At 39.2% G+C, this 25,742-nt stretch overlaps 1 protein-coding gene and 1 long non-coding RNA gene across 2 annotated transcripts; one reads left to right on the top strand and one right to left on the bottom strand.

Annotated features, from left to right (window-relative positions):
• Positions 1-142: 142 nt before the first annotated feature.
• On the bottom strand, positions 143-24,649 carry LOC148862128 (high mobility group B protein 14-like). Its single transcript, XM_088984688.1, has 6 exons — positions 24,385-24,649; positions 24,119-24,301; positions 10,877-10,934; positions 10,697-10,741; positions 602-682; positions 143-410 (listed from the first exon to the last, which is right to left on the bottom strand). Exons 1-6 carry the CDS (start codon positions 24,441-24,443, stop codon positions 363-365), a joined length of 474 nt encoding a protein of 157 aa, XP_088840814.1. The 5' UTR covers positions 24,444-24,649; the 3' UTR covers positions 143-362.
• On the top strand, positions 901-20,371 carry LOC148862129 (uncharacterized). Its single transcript, XR_016112936.1, has 3 exons — positions 901-1,141; positions 1,313-1,416; positions 18,474-20,371. It is a non-coding gene; the product is annotated as an uncharacterized LOC148862129 (long non-coding RNA).
• Positions 24,650-25,742: the final 1,093 nt, after the last annotated feature.

Here is a 25,742-nt window from a genome sequence, read left to right as displayed (position 1 = left end):
CTCTCTGTCCTTCAAAAAGACCACCCCATCTAGCCTTACCCCCCATACTACAAGAGGCATCTCATTTTTTACGGTTTTTTTTGTTACTTGTTTTGGAAATTAATCACTTATAATTACCTAAAACCTTGCCCGAACCAGAACATAGAGATAACCTTAGCAATATTGTTAAAATGAGAACAAGCCCAATCAATAGGTTTTCCTTACTATAAATTTGATTTGCGGGCATCAAATTTACATTAGAATTGATACAGAGATGGCTTCGATGACAAAGATGATAGTTGTTGACCTATGGAGCTAATATACAACCCTACACCCCCCTCTTCTACTCTAATCCCAGTCAACATTGTTTCTCTCAACTAACTCTACTCATCATATTCCGAGTCTTCACTTTCTTGATCCTCACCACTTTCCTGCAATTAGATGAAGACATTATTAAAAATAAGAAGATAGGGCAAGATTATATAAGCCAACCATGCCAATTGTGGAAATCCAAATTAGTGGCTTAGAAAGGCTGGATTACAAAGCCAATTAAGAAAAAAAGTAACAGGTAAAAGATTAAAAAAAAAAAAGGCAAAAGCCTTGAGTTCAGTGAATAAGCTACCTTTCTCTTGATATACTCCGCCATTGCCTCCTCGAACTCTGCTCTCTTTTCTGTGGCGATGTCATAGTATTGAACTTTTTCCTAGAAAAGGACAAAAATTAAAAGCTAAGATGTTAAGGTAGTTGTCAAGGTAAAACTTTTTCAGGGGTCACCATGTGCCTTCATGTTTTTATATCATGGTATACAAATTTTTGGTGTAGTGCAGCTAAATCACATAAGGTAAAATGGTATAAAGAGTACCATAAAAGCAAAGGTTTTAAAAATTGACCCGAAAACAAAAACCATTTTGACCACCGGTTTCCAGGTCAGCAATTCAACCGTCTAGGCCGAGTGGTTCGAGCAGGTTGATTTATTTGACCTATTAGGGTAAGGGTAAGAGGATGGTGTGTGTGTGTCTATATATTATGAGAAAAGAGAGAAGTTACTGTCGGCTGGGAAAGGAAAGAAAAGAAAGAAAGAAAAGGAAGAAGAAGGACGAGGAGGAGGTGGTGGCGACTCAGATCTCGCAGATCTCTCTCTCTCTCAGAGCAGTGATTTCAGGTCTGATATCTAATTTCAATCCCTCCCCCCATCTCTCGATCTCTCTGTACATGCTCTTAAAAAATTAAATAACAAATTTTTATTAAACCGTGAACCGCTTCTAGAGTCAAACTGTTTAGTGGTTACACCGCCCAGGTCAGCGGTTTTTGACTAATTCAACGGTTTTTTCAGAAATAGCAGTCCACTTGAAAAAAGGACCCAGAGGTATGACTGTTTCCTGGGTCAAACGGTTCAACCATCCACTCTGGTCCGATTTTCAAAACAATGCATAAAAGGTAAGTTTTCAATTTAGAGAGCATGACAGGGGCTTTATCCCCATTTTTTTACTTTCCTTCTTTGATTTGTCATACAATACAAAGACATTATATTCCCCGTACCTCTTCACATTAATAGAATCACTTCTAATGTTTGCTTGCTGCTTCAACTAGGGAAACAAGTTGAAATTAACCAAATCATCATGGTTACATGACAAGGTGGCTCTCTTGTTGTCTAGCCTTAACACCTTCAATCTTAAGATTTTCTTGCCAACAGGATAAAATTACATTTTCACATCAAGGCAAAAAGAAAGCAAGATTATCAAGCATAAATGTCACTCATGAACAGCAAAGCATTGCTAAAGAGCAACAAGTTAGGTTCCATTTAGGTCCCTTACTGCATCGTCTGAATAGCTAACAAGATAAACTAGTTTTACTATGCACAGTAATGCTGAAGAAACATAAAAGATGCTAGTTGGTGTCCTGGAAATTCGATGGCACCTAGGTGGAAAAGGATAAACCTAAAGCCTTTTTGCAAACAGGGGATATCTTGTGACTCAATTCTTTTGTTTAGAGTGGCTAAGGAAACCCTAGAGCATGGTGATTTGACCTAACATTACAGAAAATAAACTCGAATTAACAGCACATGCTCTGCTGATGCAGTGGGTTGGTTAACCATAGAAGGTTAGAATAAATCATGTGGTCCGGCGTCTCACAAAATAAGAATGCAGCAGAAAAAAATGTTTCAGAAAATGAGTACAGGAAAAAAGAATTTCAAGTATTGAGAAATAAAAAAGGTTCAACATCAATTCAAGAACTAGAACTACCAAGAATTAGTCAAGAACCTTTCATGAATACATGGCAGCATGTAGTAAGAGAATCAAAAAACAAAATCAGGTTAAATCACAAGAAATAGAAAAAAGGTTAGATTTTACACAGGAATGGAGAAAGGTTAAAAAAACATAACATCAATTCTAGAACCACAGCCAGTAACTTTAATTCATCAAACTATCAATCTATTGCTCTTCTGGCCTTGCATAAATATTTAAGAGAAAGACAGAGAGAGAGAGAAAGAACGAAGGTTAGTCCACATCATACAAGTTGACCCCACAACTAAGAATAGTCCAAGATTATCAAAGAGCACCTTTAAGAGAAAAATATGACCCATCAGCACACTAAAAAATAAATAAATATTTAAATTTAAAGATAATTTGATTCTAGCCATAAATCTGGTAAAATTATACACCATAAACCTGCCACTAGAACCCCACATTCAAGAGAAATCAGTGTTCTCTTACATACATGAGAATTCTTCTTTGATCCAAGAACCATCATCCAAGAGTGCTTCAAGATCGCATCTTCAAATCATCTAGAGATAGAGGGTGTGCAGCCTCTAGGTCCTTTTGGTGGTTAAATTTTATTTCTTTTTGTGATTTCTGGGGGTGTGCTGCCTCCCCTCTTGTACCCCTTTCTTCCATTTCATCAAAAAAAAAAAAAAAGAAAAGAAAAAAGAAATTTTCCGATGTGGTTGGCCCACTAAACACTGTAGGCCCCACTTCTGATATTTGCTAGTTTTCTATGGGGCCTCTCATATGCTAAGAATGAGTTCTGAAGCTGTCAACCTTTTTTTCTTTCTTTTCAATCTTATAACCTTCTATGGGACTTGAAGTGGATCAAATTGATATAACCATACAAATGCTACAGCATCAAGGTAAAAAAGGAAAAAATATGTTTTTATAGGCACAACTTTACCCAGTGTTGCATGGACACAGACATGAGAATCGGAATTAGATGCCTGTCCAAGAGCCTGACTCGGCAAGATGAGAAAACATGGAGTCACAGACACATCTATGGAAAAGTATATACTATTAAAATATTTCATATTTTTTGAATTTTAACATTATATACCTATAAAAAATGTTTCTTTCGTTACCAAGTGATGTTTGATGCAAAAAATGGATTCTTGTAGATTAGTTGTTCATTTATGTCAAATAAGCTAGAAGATAAAAAGAAACGTTACATAGAAGTGCCCTCACAAATCCATGAAATGTTGGGCTCCAATATGTGTCCAACAAGACACATCATCCATTTAGGAGAGTTCATGCAACATGATTTTTTTTTTTATCAGAAACGATAACTTTCATTAGAGATAAATTAACCTGAAATACAGAATTCAACCCTTATTAGAAAAGGTTGATCCAATAAACATCAAACATTACAGCACTGCCGAAAAAAGACTCTCCCTTGCAATCCCTTGTTTTGCTAGGGCGTCAGCAAAACCATTTGCTTATCTCCTTACCCACTTGAACCAAACACCCACCTCCCTTGTTATGCTAAGAATTTCCCTTATCAGTTGTCTATATTGCCAAATTCCCAGCTGCCCTGATTGCATCCACCCAATTACCAACTTGGAGTCTCCCTCTATCTCAATCTGCTGTAACCCCAACTGTTTGGCCAGTTTTACACCTTGATGTAGTGCCAAGATTTCCGCTCTTAAGGAATCTCCAACTCCTATTGGACCTGAAAACAAAGCCTTTATCTTGCCTTCATTATCTCTGAAAACACCTCCTATACCAGATGGGCCTGGATTACATATAGAGCTTCCATCAAAGTTCAGTTTCACCCTTTGTTGTGCCGGTGGGGACCAAACTTCCTGTATCATAGCTTTGGAAGTAGTAGTAGATGCCACAATACCCCAACTTCTATAAATGCCTTCAACTAAGAAATCCTTAAAAAGATAACAGGATTTCAACCAATGGATAATCTTAGTAGTTATTCCTTCCACAACCTCTTCCTTGGATCTACATCTGCCTTTAAAGATCCTATTGTTTCTTTCCTCCCACACTGACCACAATACAGCAGCTCTAGTGGCTCTCCACATAATCCTTCCACGAACCGTTGGTTGCCTGTAAAAAGTTGGATCAAAGAGGTTCGCCATGCTTGAGGAGGGAGTCCACCTGTAGTCAAAGAGAGAAGATAACCAAGACCAAATAAAGAACACAAAGGGACCTCCTTTGAAGGAAAGTTCCCTACAAGGTTAGAGGTCTGAAGCAAAATGTTATAGAAAGAAGAGCAATTGAAAAAACCAGAAGGGGAAGGTTTCCAAATTCTGCCATCTCTACAGGATTGATCAAGAAAGACTTCCCCTAACTGAGTGATCAAATCATCAACCATCCCCATTTCAGAATCCCTTAGACCTCTTCTCAAGCCCAAATCCCAGGAGTTATCAACAAACAATGAAGATATTGCTTTTCTTTTGTTTTCAAACAAGGAGTAAATAGAAGGAAATCTATCTCTAAGGGAGTTTTCACCAACCCAAACATCTTCCCAAAACAGGACTTTATTTCCAACGCAGACATCATATTTGAAATAAGGAAGCATAAGAGGCAAAATACCTTGAATAGCTTTCCAAGGAGAACATTCAGAAGCCTCAGGGTCGAGTCCTGCATCCCAGCCGTTATCTGCTAATCCATGAATACTAACAATCACTCTAGACCCAAGTCTATTATGTTCCATCGGTAGTCTCTAAATCCATTTCCCCAACAAAGCCATGTTTCTTAATCTTATATTTCCTAACCCAAGGCCTCCATCATCCCTACTCCTAGAAACCACCTCCCAGTTCACTAAGTGATCCTTCTTAGTATCCCCTGGTTCCCACAAAAAATCCCTCATTATCTTCTCTAACTGGTTAGTTACTTCAATTGGTACTCTAAAGGTAGACAGGAAATAAACTGGCAGGTTGGCTAAGGTTGACTTGATTAAGGTTATCCTACCCCCTAAAGAGATGTAATTCCTCTTCCAATTTGCTAACCTCTTAGAGAATCTTTCAATTATAGGGTACCAAAAACTCTTAACCATTGGGTTCCCTCCTAGTGGTAGCCCCAAATATTGTAAAGGCCAGCCCCCTACTTCACACCACAAAATCCTAGTTAGGGAATCCACCTCCTCTCTGCCTAGATTGAGCCCTGCCACACAACTTTTTCCCCAATTCACTTTAAGATTGGACTTCCTTTCAAATTGAAGCACTAGACTCTTTAAGTTCCGTAATTCCCCTTCCTCCATGTCACAAAACAAGATGATGTCATTTGCAAATTGTAAGTGTGTGACCACCACCTCCTCCCTACCAATCCTCCAACCTCTTATCAAATTGTTAGCATCGACCCTCGAAATCATGGCACTCAACACATCAGCTACTCGGGTAAAGAGGAATGGGAACAATGGATCTCCTTGCCTAATACCCCTCTTTGTAGGAAAGAAACCCCTAGCTACACCATTCACCAATATTGAGAAATGACATGAAGAAATGCATCCCTTTACCCAACTACACCATCTCTCCCCAAACCCTCTCTGCTTGAGAACCTCTAGTAAAAAATCCTAGTTCACCATGTCATATGCATTTTCAAGATCCAATTTGCAAACCAATCCCTTTTCCTTTCTCCTCCTCTTCACCTCAACACATTCATTGGCAATAAGTATATGATCTACAATTTGTCTTCCTTCTACAAAGGCCCCTTGATACGGTGAGATTAGAGACGAGAGGATCTTTTTTAATCTTAGCGCTAAGACCTTAGAGATGATCTTATACATGCTTCCCACCAGGCTTATAGGTCTGAAATCCTTTGGTTGGAGAGCGTCCTTCTTCTTAGGAACCAAGGCAATAAAAGTTGCATTTGCCCTCTCTCATAGAACTCTTCAAAAACCTCCAACAAATCCTCTCTAATTATCTCCCAACAATCTTGATAGAAGGCCATCAAAAAACCATCAGGCCCAGGAGCTTTAGCTCGATCCATGGTGAAGATTGCATTTCTCACTTCTTGGGCCTTAAATCTTCTTTCCAAAGATTCCAATAAGACACTATCTTCCACCCTCCACTCCAAGTCCTCTAAGCTCTCACTAGGTCTCCTTGGGTTGTCATACACTAATTTGAAGTGATTAACCAAAGCTTGAGCTATATCATCTTCCCTTGTCAGCAAGGGCCCATCCCACTCCAATTTTGAAACAGAATTCTTCCTTTTCCTCCCATTTGCCAGCGAATGAAAAAACCTTGTATTGATGTCCCCTTCCTTTAGCCATTTGCACCTAGATTTTTGCCTCCAACTTATCTCCTCCTTCCTAAGAAGATCTTCCAGTTCCTGTTTCAAATTCCATCTTTCCACCCTACCCTCTTCCCTCAGCCTTCTTTCAGCTTCTAGTCCATCTAGCTCCTACACTCTCTGGCTGATTTCCACTTTCCTTTGCTCTAATCTACCAAAAACCTCTTTATTCCAAATCTTGAGTCTAGCTTTCAGGAGTCGTAGTTTCTTGTAAAACCTATACCCCTTCCATCGGAATTCCACTTGGTCCACTTCCCACCATTCTTTTACCTTAGCTAGAAACTCTGAATGAAGTAACCACATGTTTTCAAACCTAAAAGGGCACGGCCCTCCATCTAGTCTTTCGTGAGACAACCTAATTGGGCAATGATATGAAATATGTCTCGACAATGCAGTAACACCTAAAATCCCCCATTCAGCTTCCCAATCCACTGTAAAGAGGAACCTATCCAATCGACAACAGGTAGGGTTTTCTTGGAAGTTTGACCAGGTAAAATTTGCTTGTTGAAGAGGGAGGTCCCGCAATGTAAAATTCTCCACAAAGAGATTAAACTTCCTCATGCTAGATGTAATCCTACCACTGGAGTTATTGGACTCGTTTAAGAATCTTATTACGTTGAAATCCCCACCCAAACACCAGGGGCCATCCCACAAACCCCTAACAGCTGCTAGTTCTTCCCAGAAACCTTCCCTTTCCCTGTAAGAGGTGGGACCATAGACATTAGTTAGCACCCAAGCCCACCCATCTTCCTTTCTCTTCGATTTTATTGACATGGAGAAGTTCCCAATTAATTCTTCTTCACATTCCCAGTCTTCATTTCTCCATAAAGCAATAATTCCCCCTAAGCTCCCCACGATTGTGCAAAGGCCCAACTCAAATTTCTTGTTGACCAAATGCTCCTCACCCATTTCTCGTCCACCTCATTCAAATTTTGATTCTTGTATTAAGACCACATCTGGCTTTTCTCTTCTCAAGAAGTCTTTGATCACTCGCCTTTTCTTTGAACTCCCCAAACCTCTTACATTCCAGCTTATTAACTTCATGGACAAACAAATCAGGTAACCCCAACCAAACCACCCTCTTTACTCCTTTTTTCTATCCTTCCTAGCCCTACTCGCTTTATCATAAACCACCCCACTCTTCAACCTCTCCACCTCACTCAGCTTTTTCTTCCTCTTCTTAGAAAGCTCTCCTACCTTCTTACTAGACTCTTCCACCTTCTCAATTCCTTCTAGTTTCTTACCTGACCCCTTCTTCTTTTTCAGTTGTCCTTTTGATTTTCCACTGTGTCCACTTTTCGCCACTGTATTGAGAAATTGAATAATCTCCTCCTCAATCCTACCCTCTTTCACATTCAGCTCCTCTTCCATTCTGATTCTAAATAGTTCCAAGATCAACACCCAAATTTTGTCCCCTAGTTCTCTCTCCTGCTTCTGAATTTATCTCCCCCACTACCTCTGTCACTTGTCCCGAATCAAACGAATTGGCAGACTTTAAAGCTGGGCTGGAATCACCTGTAGGCCAGACACACACAGGACTTGGGAAACAAAGTTAGTAACCAAAAACTGAACCTGAAAACAATCGAAACCTTGGGAGGAAGAAGACGCAATATGAGTTGCTGGAATAGCCTGAACCCTTTTGTTTGACTTTCGCTGGGAATAGGACCCTCGAAATCAAGATCTGGATTAATTGCAGTCGGAAGCGGGTAATTTACAGCTCTGCTTGGAGGAACCAGATTGCCAACACACACCGTACAAGCACTCATTCCCTGGTCTTTACAAAGGATTGAATCCCCTTTTCTCCCCGTTTCGGTTTTCTCCTCACCCGAGCCTGTTTTCTTTCTTTCCGACTCCTTTCTAGGCCGAACCAACTCTCCTGGAAGTGTACAAGCCTCTTCTTCGAACAGTAACTTTAATCCTGGGTCATCTTCCTCCCCGAACCTTGAACGACATTTACTCTGTATACTACCATAGCTGGACACTTCAACATACAACTCCTCTTTCAGAGACTCATCATCTACACTTACCCAATCTGAAGCAGAATCCTCCTCTTCTAACCTCGTGCGATTATATCTCGGATTAGGTTTATCTGGGCTAGTGGAGTAAGAGACAAGTGTTGGCTTCCACGCTAAAGTCGGACCAGACAAACGTTTTTTCTTTCGAGCCAGTTGCAGACCAATCTGAAGAGGACGAAGATATACCACAGCGACTGTCCATAGTCTTTTGAACCTTGTTCCACCTCACGTGCCTATTTAAGTGGTCACCTGATTTATCTATGGGCTTACTTGCTGTTGGAGTCTTATTTCCAGGCCCATCCACTTCAAGTTTAAGACTGGGTCCACCAGTACCCCTCACTTCTACCGTTGGCCCATCCTTATAATTTTGAACCTGACCCAGTCTTTTTAAAAGTTTAGTATTGGTTCCCTGACTGCAGGCCTGGGCCATATCAAATGACAATCCACCTGGTTGTTGTTCCAATCTACCTCCACCTGTCCCCACCTTTGGACACTTGTTCAAATTCAAAAAGTCATCTGACAAACTTTCTCCACCTTTGGACGTTACTACCTGAGCAAAAGTCCTAGTCCGACCCTCTGATTTGCCAATTAAAGTGGAAGACTGGAAGACTGGGGTACTGCTTTCTTATCCCTTGCTTTTACAGTTTCCTTCCCAGTGTTAACTCGAACCTTGGAGGCCACGTCATCTTCGTCTTCCCCACTCCTCCCCAATCTCCACCATCTAGCTTCTGTAGAAGTTGCAATCCAAACCCTAAGTTCTACATTATCTGAAGCTAAATCCAAAGACCTTGGGATAAGCTCTGGCTTTGCTCCAGCTACATTAATCTGCACGGCACTCAGGTTGGAAGCATCAAAGGAAACCATCTTGCCTCCACATAGCTTCGCAACTTTCCTGAATACCTCCATCTTCCATAGATGGAAAGGCAACCCAATAATTTTCAGATTGATAAGTTCTGTGGGTTCTACCAACTGTACATTGCAAAAAGGCTTCCATTTCTCCAACACCACCACACCTTGCTCTGTTACAGCCGAATCCTCTTTAGGTTTAACGAGAGGACAAGTTTAAGCTGCCAATCCTCTTTAGGTTTGTTCACTCACAATTTCACCAAACCTTGTCCAGCATCAATCTGCAATTTACTTTCCGTCCCTATCTCCTCTTCTCCTGGGATCTCCCTGAAAACTTTCCCCGACTGCCCTTCAGATTGTTCCTTAATTTTTTGACCATCTTTTAGGACACTTTCTCTGTCATTAGTTACCACCATAAACTCCTGAATTGCTTCTGCTAACTTGTCCCATCCCGAGGCCTCCCTTCCTTCAGGGAAACAGGTAAACTGCTTCAGCCCCTCACCAAAGAGTTCCTGCACTCCCAAAAACCTCCCGTACTTGTTCTCTTTTCTTTCAGCCACGTACTTCCTGTTCTGTTCCAATAGACAGCACCTCCACTCCCTTGATTTTTCTGTTATTTTAGCTCCATTAAGAACTCCTAGGAACCATGGTACCGCCCTTCCTTCGAGAAGTAAAGAAGTTTTCCTCGATTATACAATCTTTAGAGAGAGTCCATTTCTAGTCCAGATTTCTTCCAAGATGAAAGCCTTCGCTTCCACCTTCAGCACTTTCTTCCATCTTTTTGCTTGCAGGAACTGACCTTCCCTCCCTCTTTCCAAGCTTCCCCCGCTGGCCATCTGGGGTCTTCATGCAACATGATTTTGCCAATGGTCGTAAAGCTATACACCCATGAAACTGGAATTACAATAACCCATATGACACAAGGATGAGTGCATCCAGAAATACCAAATTCCATGTGCATGGTTGATGCACCAGTGTTACTTGTTTTTTTGATAGATAAATATAATTAGCAGCAGTAAAGGAAATCAATCAATGCATTAGTGTTACTTATTGAACGATGTTCATATTATACTAAAAGAATAAAGGACAAAAACAGTAGCTAATCTCATCTATAGTTTAGCTCATTATTTGTGCATTAAGTGTGTTGATTTTGGAACTGATTGAAAGCTTATCTGTACTATTATAAAGTTAACCTTGAATGCAGTTCATGATTCATACTGCTGTAAGCCAATCCTATGAGATGAGGACATGTTGGGATTTGAGATGCCCTCAAAACCACTCACAGCCTTAATATAAAATCACATGCACAAAGACAGTCAGAAACTGAGAACAATAATTGAACCAAACCTCATATGTCATTGTTTTCCACTTCTCCCCACATGCCTTGCCAATCTAAAGAATGAGAATATCACAGAATGCATGAATTAAAAAACTGAAGGGGAAAGAAATAAAGGTAATGAAAGAATGAATGGCTTGAATTAGTAGGGAAAATTTCAAAGAAACAATCTGCAGTGATCTAGCACATACATCGCGCATTGACTTCACATCTGGATTTTGTTCCTGGTATTCCTTGCGAAAATCCTCCCTTCAAAATCACAAAAATGTGCAGTTAAAATGTAGAACGTGACAAAGAACATATGGTTTATATGATGATGTAGAAATACTCATGAACTTGTGCACACTGAATATAGTTCCATGTTTCAATAAAACCAATGCCCATTTTCTGCTAATGTTGCTATGGTTAACAGAAGGTAATTCTGGGAGACCAAACCTTTCTTTTCTTTATTTCTTTCTTTTTATTTTTTTATTTTTCAGGGGGGGAGGGGGGAGTTTGGAAGGGAGGAAGAGTGTTGGCATTAAGGCATAAATGTTAGATCATAAACAATAGTTTACTTTAATTGTTAATTTACAAAAGAGAACTCCAAATGCTAAAGCTGTAAAGAGTCCAAAGCAAAGTCCAATATAATGCTCTACATTATGTTATCCATAACCATGATTTTTTTTCTTTTGCTGCAACACATAACCACGAATATTGAATCAGATAAATGCAGGATGAAACCACAGATAAATACATCCACTTATTTATTCTTCTTGAGTGTCTTGAGTATAGATTTAGAAGAGAATGAGGCAGAAGAGAAAGAAATGAGAATAAGAAAAAAGGAAAAGAGAAATGTGGAGAGAGCTAAAAGCATGAGGTGCAGGTGCCAGCTTCTATTCTACTTAGATAGCAACTGTATAAAATAGTAAAATAACCAGTAAACCCATGGTCATGTGACTCCATGAAAAAGCCTCACAAAACAGGGGTAAAAATAAGAAAAGAGAAAATACCGTACAGTAGTAATGGTTGTGCTTAGAGCAGCAGAAAATGTTCAAGATTGGGTTTTGATAAATAAATATAAGAAAATGTCAAGAATGAATCAAAAATTAAAGTCCAAGTGCTGAAAAAGAGGCAGAAATAGAGATGTAGGTAGCAAACTCAGAAAGAGTGATGACTGAATGAGTTACAGTGGCCAGGATGAGCTCCAAGTAGGAGCCTGCCAGACACTCAGATCCCTTCCTTCTCTCCCTACCAGAGGGACCACTGAAGTGAAAACTTTTGAAATTGAGGGCAATCTCCAATCTAACACTGCCTTCTGCATTCTTATTGGAGAAAAGTAGGGGTTTCTGGAAAAATTGACCCTTAGAGAGGATGAAGCATTGGAAACTCCTTAAGCTTTTATTGCAGCTTCAAGAGGATGGTTTAAATGTTGTGGAAATAAGGAGATTATTCTTCAGAGGCCTACACTCCACCCTCCAACTAAAATAAAAAACTTCACCTCTTGGGCAGGTGAGGAAAGCGCCAGGGTTCATACCTGAAGATTCTTGACAGTATGGCCGGCCAGAAATAAGAGGAAGAGAAGAGAAGAAGAAGAGAGAAGAGAGAGCAGAAGAGAAGGGATTTGCAATATAACAGTGCTGGCGGTGCCAGCCTTTATTATAATATATAGGGAGCGGCAGAAATAACAAGGGAAAAGACCCTTGTGCCCCTGAGTATAATAACAGACATAACAAAAGTGAAAAAACGAAAAAAAAAACACTTTAACTAGCCAAACAAACCCTAACACCAACAACTAAATTATTTTAACACTCCCCCTCAAGTTGGAGCATAGATGTCAGTCATGCCCAACTTGTCACACAAATCTTTGTGCCACACATGACGAAGACTTTTGGTGAAGATATTTGCAAGTAGTTCTTCTGAGCTGACATATGGTGTATACACTTCTCCATTTTCAAGTTTCTCTCTGATAAAATGCTTGTCCACTTCAATGTGTTTCGTCCTATCATGCAGGACTAGATTAGCAGCAATATTGGTGGCAGCTTTATTGTCACAGTAGAGTGACATAGGATTGCTCACTGCGAAACCCAGTTCACCTAGCAGATTTCTTATCCACATGATTTCAGCAACCCCATAAGCCATCGCTCTATACTCTGCTTCAGCACTAGATCTAGCCACCACACTTTGTTTTTTACTTCTCCATGTGACTAGGTTTCCTCTTACAAAGGCACAATACCCACTGGAAGATTTTCGGTCATTGACTGCTCCTGCCCAATCTGCATCAGTATATGCACCTTTAAGTGACCATGTTTCTGGAACAACAAACCAGCTCCGGGAAACTTCTTGAGGTATCTCAAGATCCTCTCTGCAGCTTCAAAGTGAGTTGTCCTAGGGTTGTGCATCGCTCTATACTCTGATTTCTTATCCACATGATTTCAGCAACCCCATAAGCCATCGCTCTATACTCTGCTTCAGCACTAGATCTAGCCACCACACTTTGTTTTTTACTTCTCCATGTGACTAGGTTTCCTCTTACAAAGGCACAATACCCACTGGAAGATTTTCGGTCATTGACTGCTCCTGCCCAATCTGCATCAGTATATGCACCTTTAAGTGACCATGTTTCTGGAACAACAAACCAGCTCCGGGAAACTTCTTGAGGTATCTCAAGATCCTCTCTGCAGCTTCAAAGTGAGTTGTCCTAGGGTTGTGCATGAATTGACTAAGGACACCCACTGCATAGGCAATATCAGGCCTGGTCATAGACAAATACAAAAGTCTCCCCACGAGTCTCTGGAACTTCTTCACATCTTTCAAAAGCTCTCCCTGACTGTCTCCTAGATGATGATTAGATTCAATTGGTAAATCAATTGGTTTTACCCCCAACTTGCTTGTATCTTCTAGTAGATCTAGTACATATTTCCGTTGGGAAATAAAGATGCCCTTGTGAGAGCGGGCAACTTCAATTCCGAGGAAGTAACGTAAGGGGCCTAGATCTTTCACCTCAAATGAGTGGCTAAGAATTTTTTTAGTCTTCGTATTTCAGTCTCCCAATCTTCGTATGATCTGACTGGCATTGTTTGAACCCCATCTGTTGAACTGCTAAATGAAACTTACTAAACCAAGCCTGGGGTGATTGTTTCAACCCATATAAAGATTTTTTTAACCTGCACACATTTTGTTCACTCCCTTTGGCATAGAATCCTAGTGGTTGAGTCATGTACACTTCCTCTTCCAAGTCACCATTCAAGAAAGCATTTTTGATGTCCAATTGGTGAAGTTCCTAGTCAAGATTTGCTGCCAATGAAAGAAGAATCCTGATAGAGTTCATATTGGCTATTGGAGCAAAAGTCTTTGCATAGTCCACTCCATATACCTGTGTAAAACCTCTTGCTACCAGTTTAGCCTTGTACCTTTCAACAGTTCCATCAGCCTTGTGTTTCACTGTGAACACCCACTTGCAACCCACTGGTTCTTTCCCTTCAGGAAGGTCTACCAACTCCCAAGTGTCGTTTTTGTGTAAAGCATCAATTTCTTCCTGCATTGCATCTGTCCATTCAGGTTTAGACAAAGCTTCTGCCACATTCTTAGGAACGGGAACACTGTCCACAGAAGAAAGAAATGCATGGTATGAAGGTGAAATATGATCATAGGACACAAAATTAGAGATAGGATGATTAGTGGTACAAGACCTAACACCTTTTCTCTTAGCAATAGGAATATTAAGATCATTGATGACAGGTGAATCAACATTTAGAGGAACAGATATATCAACAGGAGCAAGTGTATCTGGCTGATGAGACGGATTTGCCTCGGGTGAATCCGATGATGTTGGTTGCATAGTGTCAAATTCCACGGCTCTTGAACTCTGCTGGCTTTTATGGCGACGATGAAAAACCCGAAATGGAGAAGGATCGGGTAAAAGAGGTAGTTGAGTTTGAGTCGCCTGTTTCTCCTCAACCCTACTCTCCCTCTGAGGAGAAACCGAGAAAAAAGGTTGATTCTCAAAGAATGATACATCAATGGAGACATAGTACCTACGAGAGGTGGGATCATAGCAGCGATACCCCTTTTGAGATAAAGGGTAACCAAGAAAAACACAAGGAATAGCTCGAGGATCAAGCTTACCGCGAGTAGGGGACAGGTTATGGACAAAGCAATGACACCCAAAAACACGCATTGGAATGGTGGACAATGGGGCTGTAGGGAACAAAAGCTGATGTGGGGCCTTATACTCTAGTAGCCGAGAGGGCATGCAATTGATGATATATGTAACACACAAGACTGCATCCATCCAAAACCGTTTTGGCACATTCATACGACTTAATAAGCCACAAGCTACTTCGAGAAGGTGGCGGTTCTTCCGTTTAGCCACACCATTTTGTTGGGGTGTCCTGGCACAAGAGCTTCGCTGAAGTGACCCACTCGAAGCAAAAAACTCCGTGAGATCACTATGGAAATATTCCTTCGCATTGTCCGACTGGAAGATATGGATTTCCGTTTGGAACTGAGTGAACACTATGCGTTGAAAATGCTACACAATTTTTGGCACTTCATCTCGAGATCGCATAGGGTAAACCCAAGTGTATCTAGAATAATCATCAATCAAGGTAATGAAGTACTTATAGCCAGCCCCAGTAGGTAGAGTAGCAGGGCCCCAAACATCAGAATAAACAATATGAAATGGAAACTCAGATCTTTTATTTCGCAAAGGTAAAGAACTTCTACAATGCTTACTCAATTGACAAATCTGACACTGTAACTGACTCACAGACAATGACTCAAACAACTTTGGAAATATAACTTTTAATGATTCAAAAGAAAGATGACCTAGACGACTATGCCATAAATAGACTTGACTCTCACTTGATGAACTCATGGACTCTGTAAACACAAGACCAGTATTATTCTCTAACACATAGAGACCATCCACCATGCTTCTTCTACCAATCGTCTTCCCCGAGGCCAAATCCTGAAACACACATGAAGACAAAAAAAAAGTAACCGAGCAGTTCAAGGAGTGAGTTAGACTACTAATGGATAACAAATTAATAGGTAATTAAGGAACATGCAATACATTAGGAAGGGTAAGGCCAAGTGGGAGAGGTATGGTACCTCGGCCAGCTATGGTAGAAAAAGAACCATCAGCTAGTCTTACCTTATCTCTCCCAAAGAGAAGGTTATATGTCTGAAACAAATTTGACTTACCAGTCATGCGGTTTAAGGCTTCGGAGTCAATAATCCAAGGAGAATCAGTGGTATGAGATGACACATAGAAGGTTGTGGCAGCATTACCTGATGTAGATGCAAACGAGGTAGAGGGAGTAGGACCAGAATCCATCTGGCGAAGAGTCCTACCATACAATTCCAAATGTTCACGAAAGTTGATAATATCTTCCTTAGGGTCAGAACTAGGATGCCTCTCCTGAGTTACCAAAGGACTAGTCTCTGTCGATGCCATATAAGATGAGTTATACCTTTTTTGATTTTGCCGACCTGGTTTCTTGCCTTGATCAGGTGTTGACTTCTTACCCAAATCCTGTGCCCATTTAGGTTTTTCATGGAGATCCCAACATGTATCTCTTGTGTGTCGTGTCTTCTGGCAGTGAGTGCACCAAAGTTTGCTCTTATCATCTGATTTTTTCTAAGAGTCACCTTTTTTAAAACCACCTCCGACATTTGTATCTGAATTTCCCCAGACAGCTAGGGCAACTGACTCCCCTTCTACACCATTTATCACACTTCTTCTACTCTCTTCTAATTGCACCAGGGCATACACCTCCTGAACTGATGGCAAGTCTTTACTACCCAAGATCTGCACCCTGAAGGACTCATACGAAGGATTCAACCCTAGGAGGAAGGCAAAAACTTGTTGCTGAGATACAAGTGACTTATATGCCTTTGTGTTTTCATCACACTTCCAATTCACATTCTGATAGTGATCAAATTCTTTCCATATCGATGTCAAATCAGAATAGTACATCGAGAGACTCCTCTCCCCCTACTTGCAAGTAGAGGATTCAGCTTGCAGTTGATATATCTTGGCATAGTGTCTTTGCTCGGAATAAGTGGACTTCGCTTGTTCCCATATCTCACAAGCAGTTTCAGCCCACATAAAAGTCTTCCTTACTTGTGGCAGCATGGAAACCAAGAGCCAAGATATCACCATACTATTCTCTTGGTTCCACCTATCATATTCAGCACTTCCATACTTCGGTTCCTTCACTCTCCCATTGATGTATCATATTTTCCCCCTAGCAGTGATGTAGAGTTTTATTCCCCTAGACCACTCAAGGTAGTTCAGACCATCAAAGGGAACAACAGCCATGGGAAAACTCATATCCATTCCCCCACTCACTCCATTATGGCTCCCTGAAATATCTGAAGTAGCAGAATTCTCAGATGACATGGTCAAAACAGATAATCAATCCCAAACACCGGACTTAGGACCCCTCCTTACTCCACAAAACAATGGTCCGCTCAGTCCACACCCACACACTTGGGTTTAAAAACAGGCTGAGCACAAACAATACCAAATTCAAGACAAAACAGAGGCAATATTTGACAGATTTCAGACCTGTACGGTTTTAACAGTCCCAACCTACCAGCCTTCCAGAATGTCTAAAGCCATTAATCAGCAGGAGAGATCCTTATCACTTATAATCAAGTCAAATTATTGAGGTGACATGTCATCCTTGACCTATAGTCGTCTTAACACATGAACAGGATCACACAATCCAAAAACAAACAGAGGTATACAGATCCGACAGCATACAGCCCAGATTCATTTGGTTTTCACTTGGTACACGACCAAGAAGGGTAAAGAAGAGAAAACGGAAGAACTGTACCAGATGTAGAGTTGTTTTCCTCAGTCCAGATTCAGATCTCTGTTCCGCCCAGGTTCAGCAAGTCTGTTCGATCTGTTCCCTCAATAAAGGTTGTTCAATCTGCTCTCTTTAGTCAGTATTCCCGCTCTGATACCATCTTGACAGTATGATCGGCCAGAAATAAGAGGAAGAGAAGAGAAGAGAAGAGAGAGCAGAAGAGAAGGGATTTGCAATGTAACAGTGCTGGCGGTGCCAGCCTTTATTATAATATATAGGGGGCGGCAGAAATAACAAGGGAAAAGACCCTTGTGCCCCTGAGTACAATAACAGACATAACAGAAGTGAAAAAACGAAATAAAGAAAAACACTTTAACTAGCCAAACAGACCCTAACACCAACAACTAAATCAATTTAACAAATATGATGATTCTTGTGGGTGGCATGCAATGTTGGATTCCCTCAAGCCACTGATGAGGAAACCTCAAGACCCTCCTTTACCGGCTTTAAACATAGAGACCTTCCCCCCCTCCCCCCTTCCCTTGAACCTGGAAAGCTACATAGTCAAAACTAGAGGCAGTAGCTTTATTAACATTCTGCATAATTTCAATCCCTTCAGAGCCTAGAAGCTGGCTTTCATTTGTGAGAAACCAACTGATTTAGTTTGGAGTGACATAGAAAAAGGGTTATCAGCAAACCCACATACCACTGCATTGATTGCCCTTAAACCTCTTGATAGTACTGTTAAAGACGCAATGAACAGAGGCTACAGGTATATTCCAGAAGAAGAAGCCCACATCAGCCTAGTGAATCCATTTCAAAGGTAGCTGGAGTTTACTGAATTAAACATGTTGGCAAGTTGTTGTAAATCTGTTGTAAGTTAGCTATGATAGAAACTAGACGAATATAAAATAGTATTGTACTTACAATAAGATGTGAATAAAGTTTTCACAAATTTCTTCTCTTGTCTTCTTCTCTAATTCAGGATGTCATCCTCCCTCGAAGAGGATTTGCGTTAGGCAGCTCCCCAACATTTGGTATCAGAGCTTACAGCAGGACACATCATGCCAAGCATGCGATTGGAAACCATGGAAGAATGAATGGATTGAATGGAGATTCATCTGCATAAAATGACGAGCAATTTGCAAGAGATCAAACATACTTCAGCAACATTGATGGCCCAGGTGGAGAAAAACTGTGGAAGGAACCCATGATGGCGATCAAAAAGGGAATAGCAGAAATCAAGGAGGAGGAAATCGTGGTTGGACAATGACCAGGTCGGCCAAGTTATACTTTCCAATGGTTTTGTCATACCCATCCACAAGATTCTTGGGTGGATTTCACAGAAGCTCTATGTATTCGTTTTGGACGAACAAGGTTCGACAACTATGATAAAGCCCTATCTAAACTTAGGCAAACAGGGCCTGTGAGGGATTATTGTTATGAAAAAAACCCAAGAAAACGGATTCGAATGGCACCCACACTGAAAGTAAAAATAGAGATAAAGAGAAACAAGCGCAGAGAACACACAGATTTACGTGGTTCGGCTTATAGCCTACGTCCACGGGTGAAGGAGGAACAGAAATCCACTAAGAAGATGGAAATGGAGAAGAAGTACAAAGTTGTGCTCTCACAGAGAAAACCCTAAGCCCCAAATACACCCAAAGCCTCACTTGTCTCTCACAAGACTTAGACTCTGTATACAAGATAGAAAACCCCCAAAAATACATAACTCTTCGTATTTGGTTCGGACCTATAAGATGAATATGGATCGGGTCCATAAGAATAGAAGTCAAGGCTCTTCAATCCACTCCAGTGCTTGCAGTGGTGGGTCTAGCACAGCTGCAAGAAAAAAGACTCAATTGACTTAAAAGGGTGATTCACTTCTTTCTTTCTCCCCAAATCTCTAAATTCTTCCCGCCAGGCATTTTATCTTTCCTTAAAAGAAGGATCTTCAAACCACATGCTCTCCAAGCGGAAAGGTGAAGGACCTCCAAAAGGTACTTCTTTCTCAATACGTACAGGACAATGATCTGAAGTAACTCTAGGCAAAGTTCTTGAAACTAATTCCCCCCGCAATTCTTCCCAGTTACAGCAAAACAGAAATCTATTTAGTTTGGAGCAAGTAGAGGAGATTGAATGTTTGACCAAGTAAAATCCGCTTGGAACAGAGGGAGCTCTCTCAATCCCAGAACTTGTAGGTTTTTGTGGAGTCATACCTTCCTATGCTAGATGGTTTACCCACTTCATAATCTTCCTCCTATCACAGGTCTTCCCAATCGCTATCTTCCTCTGAATCTTCACGAGAATGCCTAAAAAACTTTGGGTTGGGTTTACCCAGAGTTGTAACATTCTTTAAGGACACCAGTTTCCAAGCCAGATTAGATTCCAAAGCCCCCTTTGATCCATTTGACCTCCCTGAGGTTTTCGTATAGGTTTGAAAATTTTTTCAGTCATTGCAACAGTGGGAGGGGCTCTAGAAGTCAAAAAAGCAAGGTGATAGACCAAGAAAGCAGTCTCCTAATGCACGCCCTTGTCCAGGCACCTAACAATTTAAGTGTTCACATATGCCTTAACCTTTTTGAATGAGTCGAATTAGTCAAGTTTTTCAGTTCGACCACTAGACCAGCTCTTTGTCACCCCTTTTTCTCTTGTGGGTCACAATTGGGATTTTGGTTTCCATCGAGGATTGAAGGATGGTAAACTTAGGGCTGGCAATATTTGGCACAACACATGAACACATGACCCAAACACGACATGAAGTTAGTGGATTTGGGTTTACCTTAATCATGTTTGTATCAAAATCATGGCAACCCAAAGTTGAGTATTAGATCATGCATGTATATTTGGTTGAAATACTATTAACGTAGTTAAGGATGACATTGAAGGTTTTTATGAATTTATTTAGGTAATGGATGATTGAATGTTTATTTTACTATTTATATATATTTATTGTTTAATTTAAACATGTTAATCGTGTGTATTTTGTGTTAATTCAGATTATACATGTTAGTACAAAATTAAATAGATTAATCGTGTTAATATGGGTTACTCGGGCAATGTCATATTACCCGTGTAATAAATAGTTCATGTTCATGTTTGAAAATTTGACATAATTAATTAATCGTGTCGTGTTCGTGTCGATCCATATCCAAATGCTCCTACCTTAACACAACTCGTGAACAAGAATTGCCACCCTCAAGAACTTTCTTTATTGACTAGTTTGTTAGAACTCCTTGATAATGTGTGCTTGGACCCCTCCAAAGCGGACAGAAGTATCTGGACTCCCAATCCCACCTTGGCATGACATGTGAACACAAATTGCCACCCTCGTGAACTTACTTTATGGACTGGTTTGTTACAACTCCTTGATAGTGTGTGCTTGGACCCGTCCAAACTGAACAAAAATATCTGGACTCCCAATCCCAAAGGTCGTTTTTCTTTTGTCTCCCTATTTAAGTGGTATTCATTTTCGTGTTTATCTTGTGGACAGGACCATTTTGGTCCATTCCGTGAGAGAATCATGCATTCGGTTCACTATGGATGGTCCCCATCCACAATATCTTGTGGATAGGGTCTATCTGCTCACCAATTTATCGTCCCCGCATTTATCTCATGGATGGGGACCATCCATAGTTGCCAAACCGGTTTTTATGATTTAATGCATCACTTTTTTGTCCTAAACTCCTCTCTATTAACATTGTCAAGCCATAGCACACTCTTTTCCGTTCTCTGCTAAAACAGGGGACCTTCCTGTATCCTCCGTCATTCTATGCTACTGGACCGCCATTAACAAATCCACTCCTCCGCCAAGTTCACCAACCAGTCTAGAATTGGAACAGGTATGTGGGCCTAGCTATCTCTCTTGCTCTCCATGGAAAACCAAACTGAAGCTTGTTTTCTCTTCCAAAGTAGCTCCCATCACCACTCCCCTCCGCCATAGTTGACAATTAGCATAAAATTTTTTAGGTTTCATCATAGTTATTTTTTTTTTCATTTTGATTTTATTTTCCTTTTGACATATATGCCAAATATATTTTTTATATTTACTAGTAATTACATATTGGTGTTTATTTTATCCATTACTTTTTGTATTATTGTTTCCAATTTATTTTGGGTGTGGACTGTTTTAGTCCACACATTTTGTCCATAGTTCAAAACAACTGTAGACAGTGGCGTGGTGTGGACTAGGCCATACCCGCCAATTTCTCGTCCACATTACAAAACACCCCCTAATTCTCTTTGCCTATCCCCCCCAAGAGGTTTGATATAGACATATTCCACCCAAAGTAGGAGCTTTTTATTGAGAAGTGGGTCATGGGAAGATTAACACTATGGACACTTTACAAAATAAAAGACCTTTTCTTTGTGTTTCACCAAACCAGTGCATTCTTTGTAAATCCAGTAGAGAGAGTTGTTATTACCTGTTAATCTCCTATCCTTTTACTACTTATATTTGGGATTGGTTTTTCTCTTTGTTTGGGCATAAGTGGATTTTACCAGTGGAAATAAAGATGCTTTTTGACCCTTCTACCTTTATTTGGCCTAAGAAAAGGGGAAGGGTCATGTGGAAATGTGTGGGAGCAGCATTGATAGGGAGAATTTAGGAAGAAAAGAATGTTAAAATATTCTCAAAGAGGGAGAGAAGTAAAGAAGCAACGAAAGAATGTCAGATGACCAAAGTAATACGTTGGATTAGAACCATGGACTCATTCTTGCAATTCACTTTTGATGATATTTGGAGAAATTGGGAGGAAGTGGCTAGAAGCTCTTCTCAAAAGAAGAAAGTAAACTCAGTGTTGATGCCTCCTCATAAAGGGTATCTGAAGTTAAATTTGGATAGAAGCAGTAGGCAACCTAGGTTCCTCCGGAATAGGAGGGGTGTTGAGAGGTGAAGGACATGCCATTGATTTATTCCAGAGCCTAGTAAGAGTAGGAGATTCTATTAGAGCTGAATTGCTTGCTACACTCAAGGATTAAAATATCAATACGACATGCCCTATATCAGGCATATTAGTATCAGTATCGATGCATCCAAATTCCAAATATGCTTGGATACAACGATACACAAATATTTTGAAAACTTTATAAGGTCCCAAACCTCTTCTGGTACCCTCTCATTATTATGAAATAAAAAATAAAAAATAAATAAATGAAGAGTATCGGCCATATTGATATGCACCAATACCCATTAAGAAATCATTACAATATTGACATACTGCATGGGGATATGTAGTGGAAATATTGTAATGATTTCTTAATCAATGTTATGCATTTTTTTGTTTTTAAATATACAGTTCTTTTTTAACAGTAATTCTAAAAAACTGTTATAAAATAGTGAGTAAGATGGGATTCACATAGCAAACCCCAAACAGTTGGGATTGAGTGAGTTCAACTGAGTAATTATAAAGTTAAGTAAAATTTTCCTTTTGCCAAATGAACCATTTTACCAAAACTGTAAAAATTGATATAAATAGAAGAGTTTAGTGTTCTCTCATATCTGTAACATTTTTTATCATGCTTAAGCTATATATAATACATGGAAAATCTCATTTTTATGTAGTAATTGGAATATTCTCTAAGATTTTAGCACAATTCAGGGAATGGAAATTGCAACTATCACATTAAAAAGTAGGCTCCAAGAGGAATTGCTCCTGCAGAAGTTGATGTTATGAAGCAGAAGTGACAAGAAGTGTAGGAGGCTCTTGATAATCATGTCCACAGACAAGTTTTAGTTCTCGATAATTTCTATAAGTACGTTTCTTATTTATTCTGGATAGCCTATTGAGATTTTTCTAGTGCCCAAATAAGCTTTCATGGTTAGTTGTGGTAAAGGGGATTTCCCATTCCTCTTGTCTTAGTGATTTCTTGTCACCTGCAAACTATACTGCCTTTTCTTTTCTTCTCTTTTAAGGAGTTTTTTATTTTACTCTCAAAAACACAAAAAAAAAAAAGGTTTTAAGGTTTTATTTCTAGAGAACTTATCAAAGCATGAAAGTGGATCCAGCATATTGAGTCAAGATTTCACCTTTGTACGTTTTAAATTTTAGGAACTGATGACTTGCATGGACTAGCACCTAGAGAATTTCTTCTTAGACTTTACCCAAGAAATTTAGATCTAAATAATGATTAAAGTATTTCTTCTACTATTTTTCTTTCTCTGCTGAATATTCTTTCTTCTGTATGGCAGTGATCAATTTCCACTGCAGCACTCCTACTTTACCACCATGGCTACAGAACAAAGGTGGTTGAGCTTAGGAGAAAACATACAGAACCTCATACACACACTTTCTCGTTGACCCTTTCAGGAAAGGGGCGAAGAGCAAACCAAATGGCTCCAAAACAGAAGCAAATAATTATTTGCAAATTCATTTCATCTTTCCTTTTCTTTTCTTTGAGTGTTGTTAAACAATCAGAATAATATATCACCGAGTACACTGTTCTAGTCAGATGTTCAACAAGGAGTAAGAACCCAACTCCCCAATTAAGAAGAATGTGGATTACAAACATCAGAAACAATTCCTGAAGCAATATCCTAGAAAACATAGAAATTTTTTAGGAAGAGAAAAAGAACAAAGTAAATGAAATAAAAGAGGAAATGTGAAAGGCATGATTGATTGAGAGACATACAGGAAGAAGAAGAAAGCAGTTGGGGGCTTCTTGGGCTTGTTGGCATCCTCTTTCTTTGTCTTCTTCTTCGGCTTGGCTTTTGGCTTCTTGGAATTTTTTGGTCTCTTTTCTATTTTGCTAACTCTAATTGGCTTCACAGTCTTCTTCATCTTCTCTGGTGATTTTAACTTCAATGCCTTTTCCCTGACACAAAGAGAAGAACCCATGAACATACCAGACAAGTAGAAAGAACAGAGGAGAAATAGAGAGTACTAAGAGTTCATTACTTGTCAGCAGAGGAAGACGCAGAGAGAGACTTCTTCGACTTTGCAGGTTTCTTTGCCATCTCTCTTCTCCCTCCGTTTCTGCTGGGTTTTTATAAACTTTGCCGGCCGTCGCGGAGTGGCCGATACTTTGACAGCATGACAGGAAGGGGATGTTTTAATTCGAGTTAAATAATTTAGGGTAAATTACATATAGGTACTTGTACTTTCGGCATAATAAGTAACAGATAAATACCTTGAACTTTCAATTCAAATATTTGAGTAGTCTAAACTTTTAAAAATAGATACTTCAATCCATTCGTTAGTATCTCGTCACTTAAACATTACATAACATCAAAGATACTTATGTATTTTTAAGATCATTCTATGAAGTAAAATCATCACCGTAGAATGTTGTCATCAGAAAATTTTAATATGGTATTTGTTGTCCGTGAGAAATAGAGATGGCAATAAGTCGAGCTTTTCACGAACTGCTCGAGCTCGAGTCCAATTCAGTGGCTCGATTATTAAATGATACAAGCTTGGCTCGTGAGCTAGTTCAAATATATATATATATATATATATATAAAATAAAAATATTAGGGAATTTGTCTGAAACTCACCATGCCAGTAAGCTTTTACTTTCCAAAACTCACATTCCGTTAGTGCATCGTTAATGTTTCTTAATAGAGGTGCCCACGTCAACATAAATAACAATTTTTATGACCAAATCACCCTTGAATGGTGAGTTAGAGGAAAAGGGTCTTTTTTCATTTTTCAAATATTTGTATTAAATTTTAGTGTTTTTTTATAATTTATGTTTTTTACATTTTTCTATTTTCTACAACCTATAAAGTTTCCTATATTTTATATTTATTTGAAATTTCTATGTTTTTCTATAATTTTTGGCATTTTTTCTAAAATTTTTATTTTTTGATTTTGTTTTTCAATTTCTATAGTTTCTATAATTTGAAATTTCTTTATTTTGTGTGTAATTTCTATAATTTTTTAAATTTTTTGCAATTTCTGTGTTTTTATGTATTTTATATTTGAAAATATTATTTAAACATTTCCTTTTTTTCATATCTAAGTATTAAAATATATGTATATTCTTTATATGTGTTTATATTTTATATTTTTCTATGAAGGTTAAAATGGTAACATATTAACAGCCGTTAGTCTCTTTAACATCAAGTTAGTGACATGGTGAGTTTTAGACATTTTGAAAAGTTGTGGTGAGTTTAAGAGAATTGAAAACTCATGGTGAGTTTTTGACAATTTCCCAAAATATTTGAATTATTAATTATTATAATTCTTAATTTTTAAATATAAAATAAAAAATTATATATAATTTTTATTTTTATAAAATATTTTTCTCAAAA

Source organism: Nelumbo lutea, chromosome 4, assembly GCF_056320005.1.
Source record: "Nelumbo lutea isolate HS-2025 chromosome 4, American lotus-T2T, whole genome shotgun sequence".
NCBI lineage: Eukaryota > Viridiplantae > Streptophyta > Magnoliopsida > Proteales > Nelumbonaceae > Nelumbo > Nelumbo lutea.
The sequence above is the reverse complement of the archived record's forward strand: the minus strand, read 5'-3'. Positions and strand labels throughout refer to the sequence as shown.

Excerpts from the sequence above, each read along its gene's own strand:
- LOC148862128 (XM_088984688.1), bottom strand. The coding sequence starts at position 24,443 with ATGGCAAAGAAACCTGCAAAGTCGAAGAAGTCTCTCTCTGCGTCTTCC. Across the intron at positions 10,742-10,876 it reads ATGTGAAGTCAATGCGCGAT|ATTGGCAAGGCATGTGGGGA; the intron begins GTATGTGCTAGA and ends CTCATTCTTTAG. Across the intron at positions 683-10,696 it reads GGAAAACAATGACATATGAG|GAAAAAGTTCAATACTATGA; the intron begins GTTTGGTTCAAT and ends GTCCTTTTCTAG.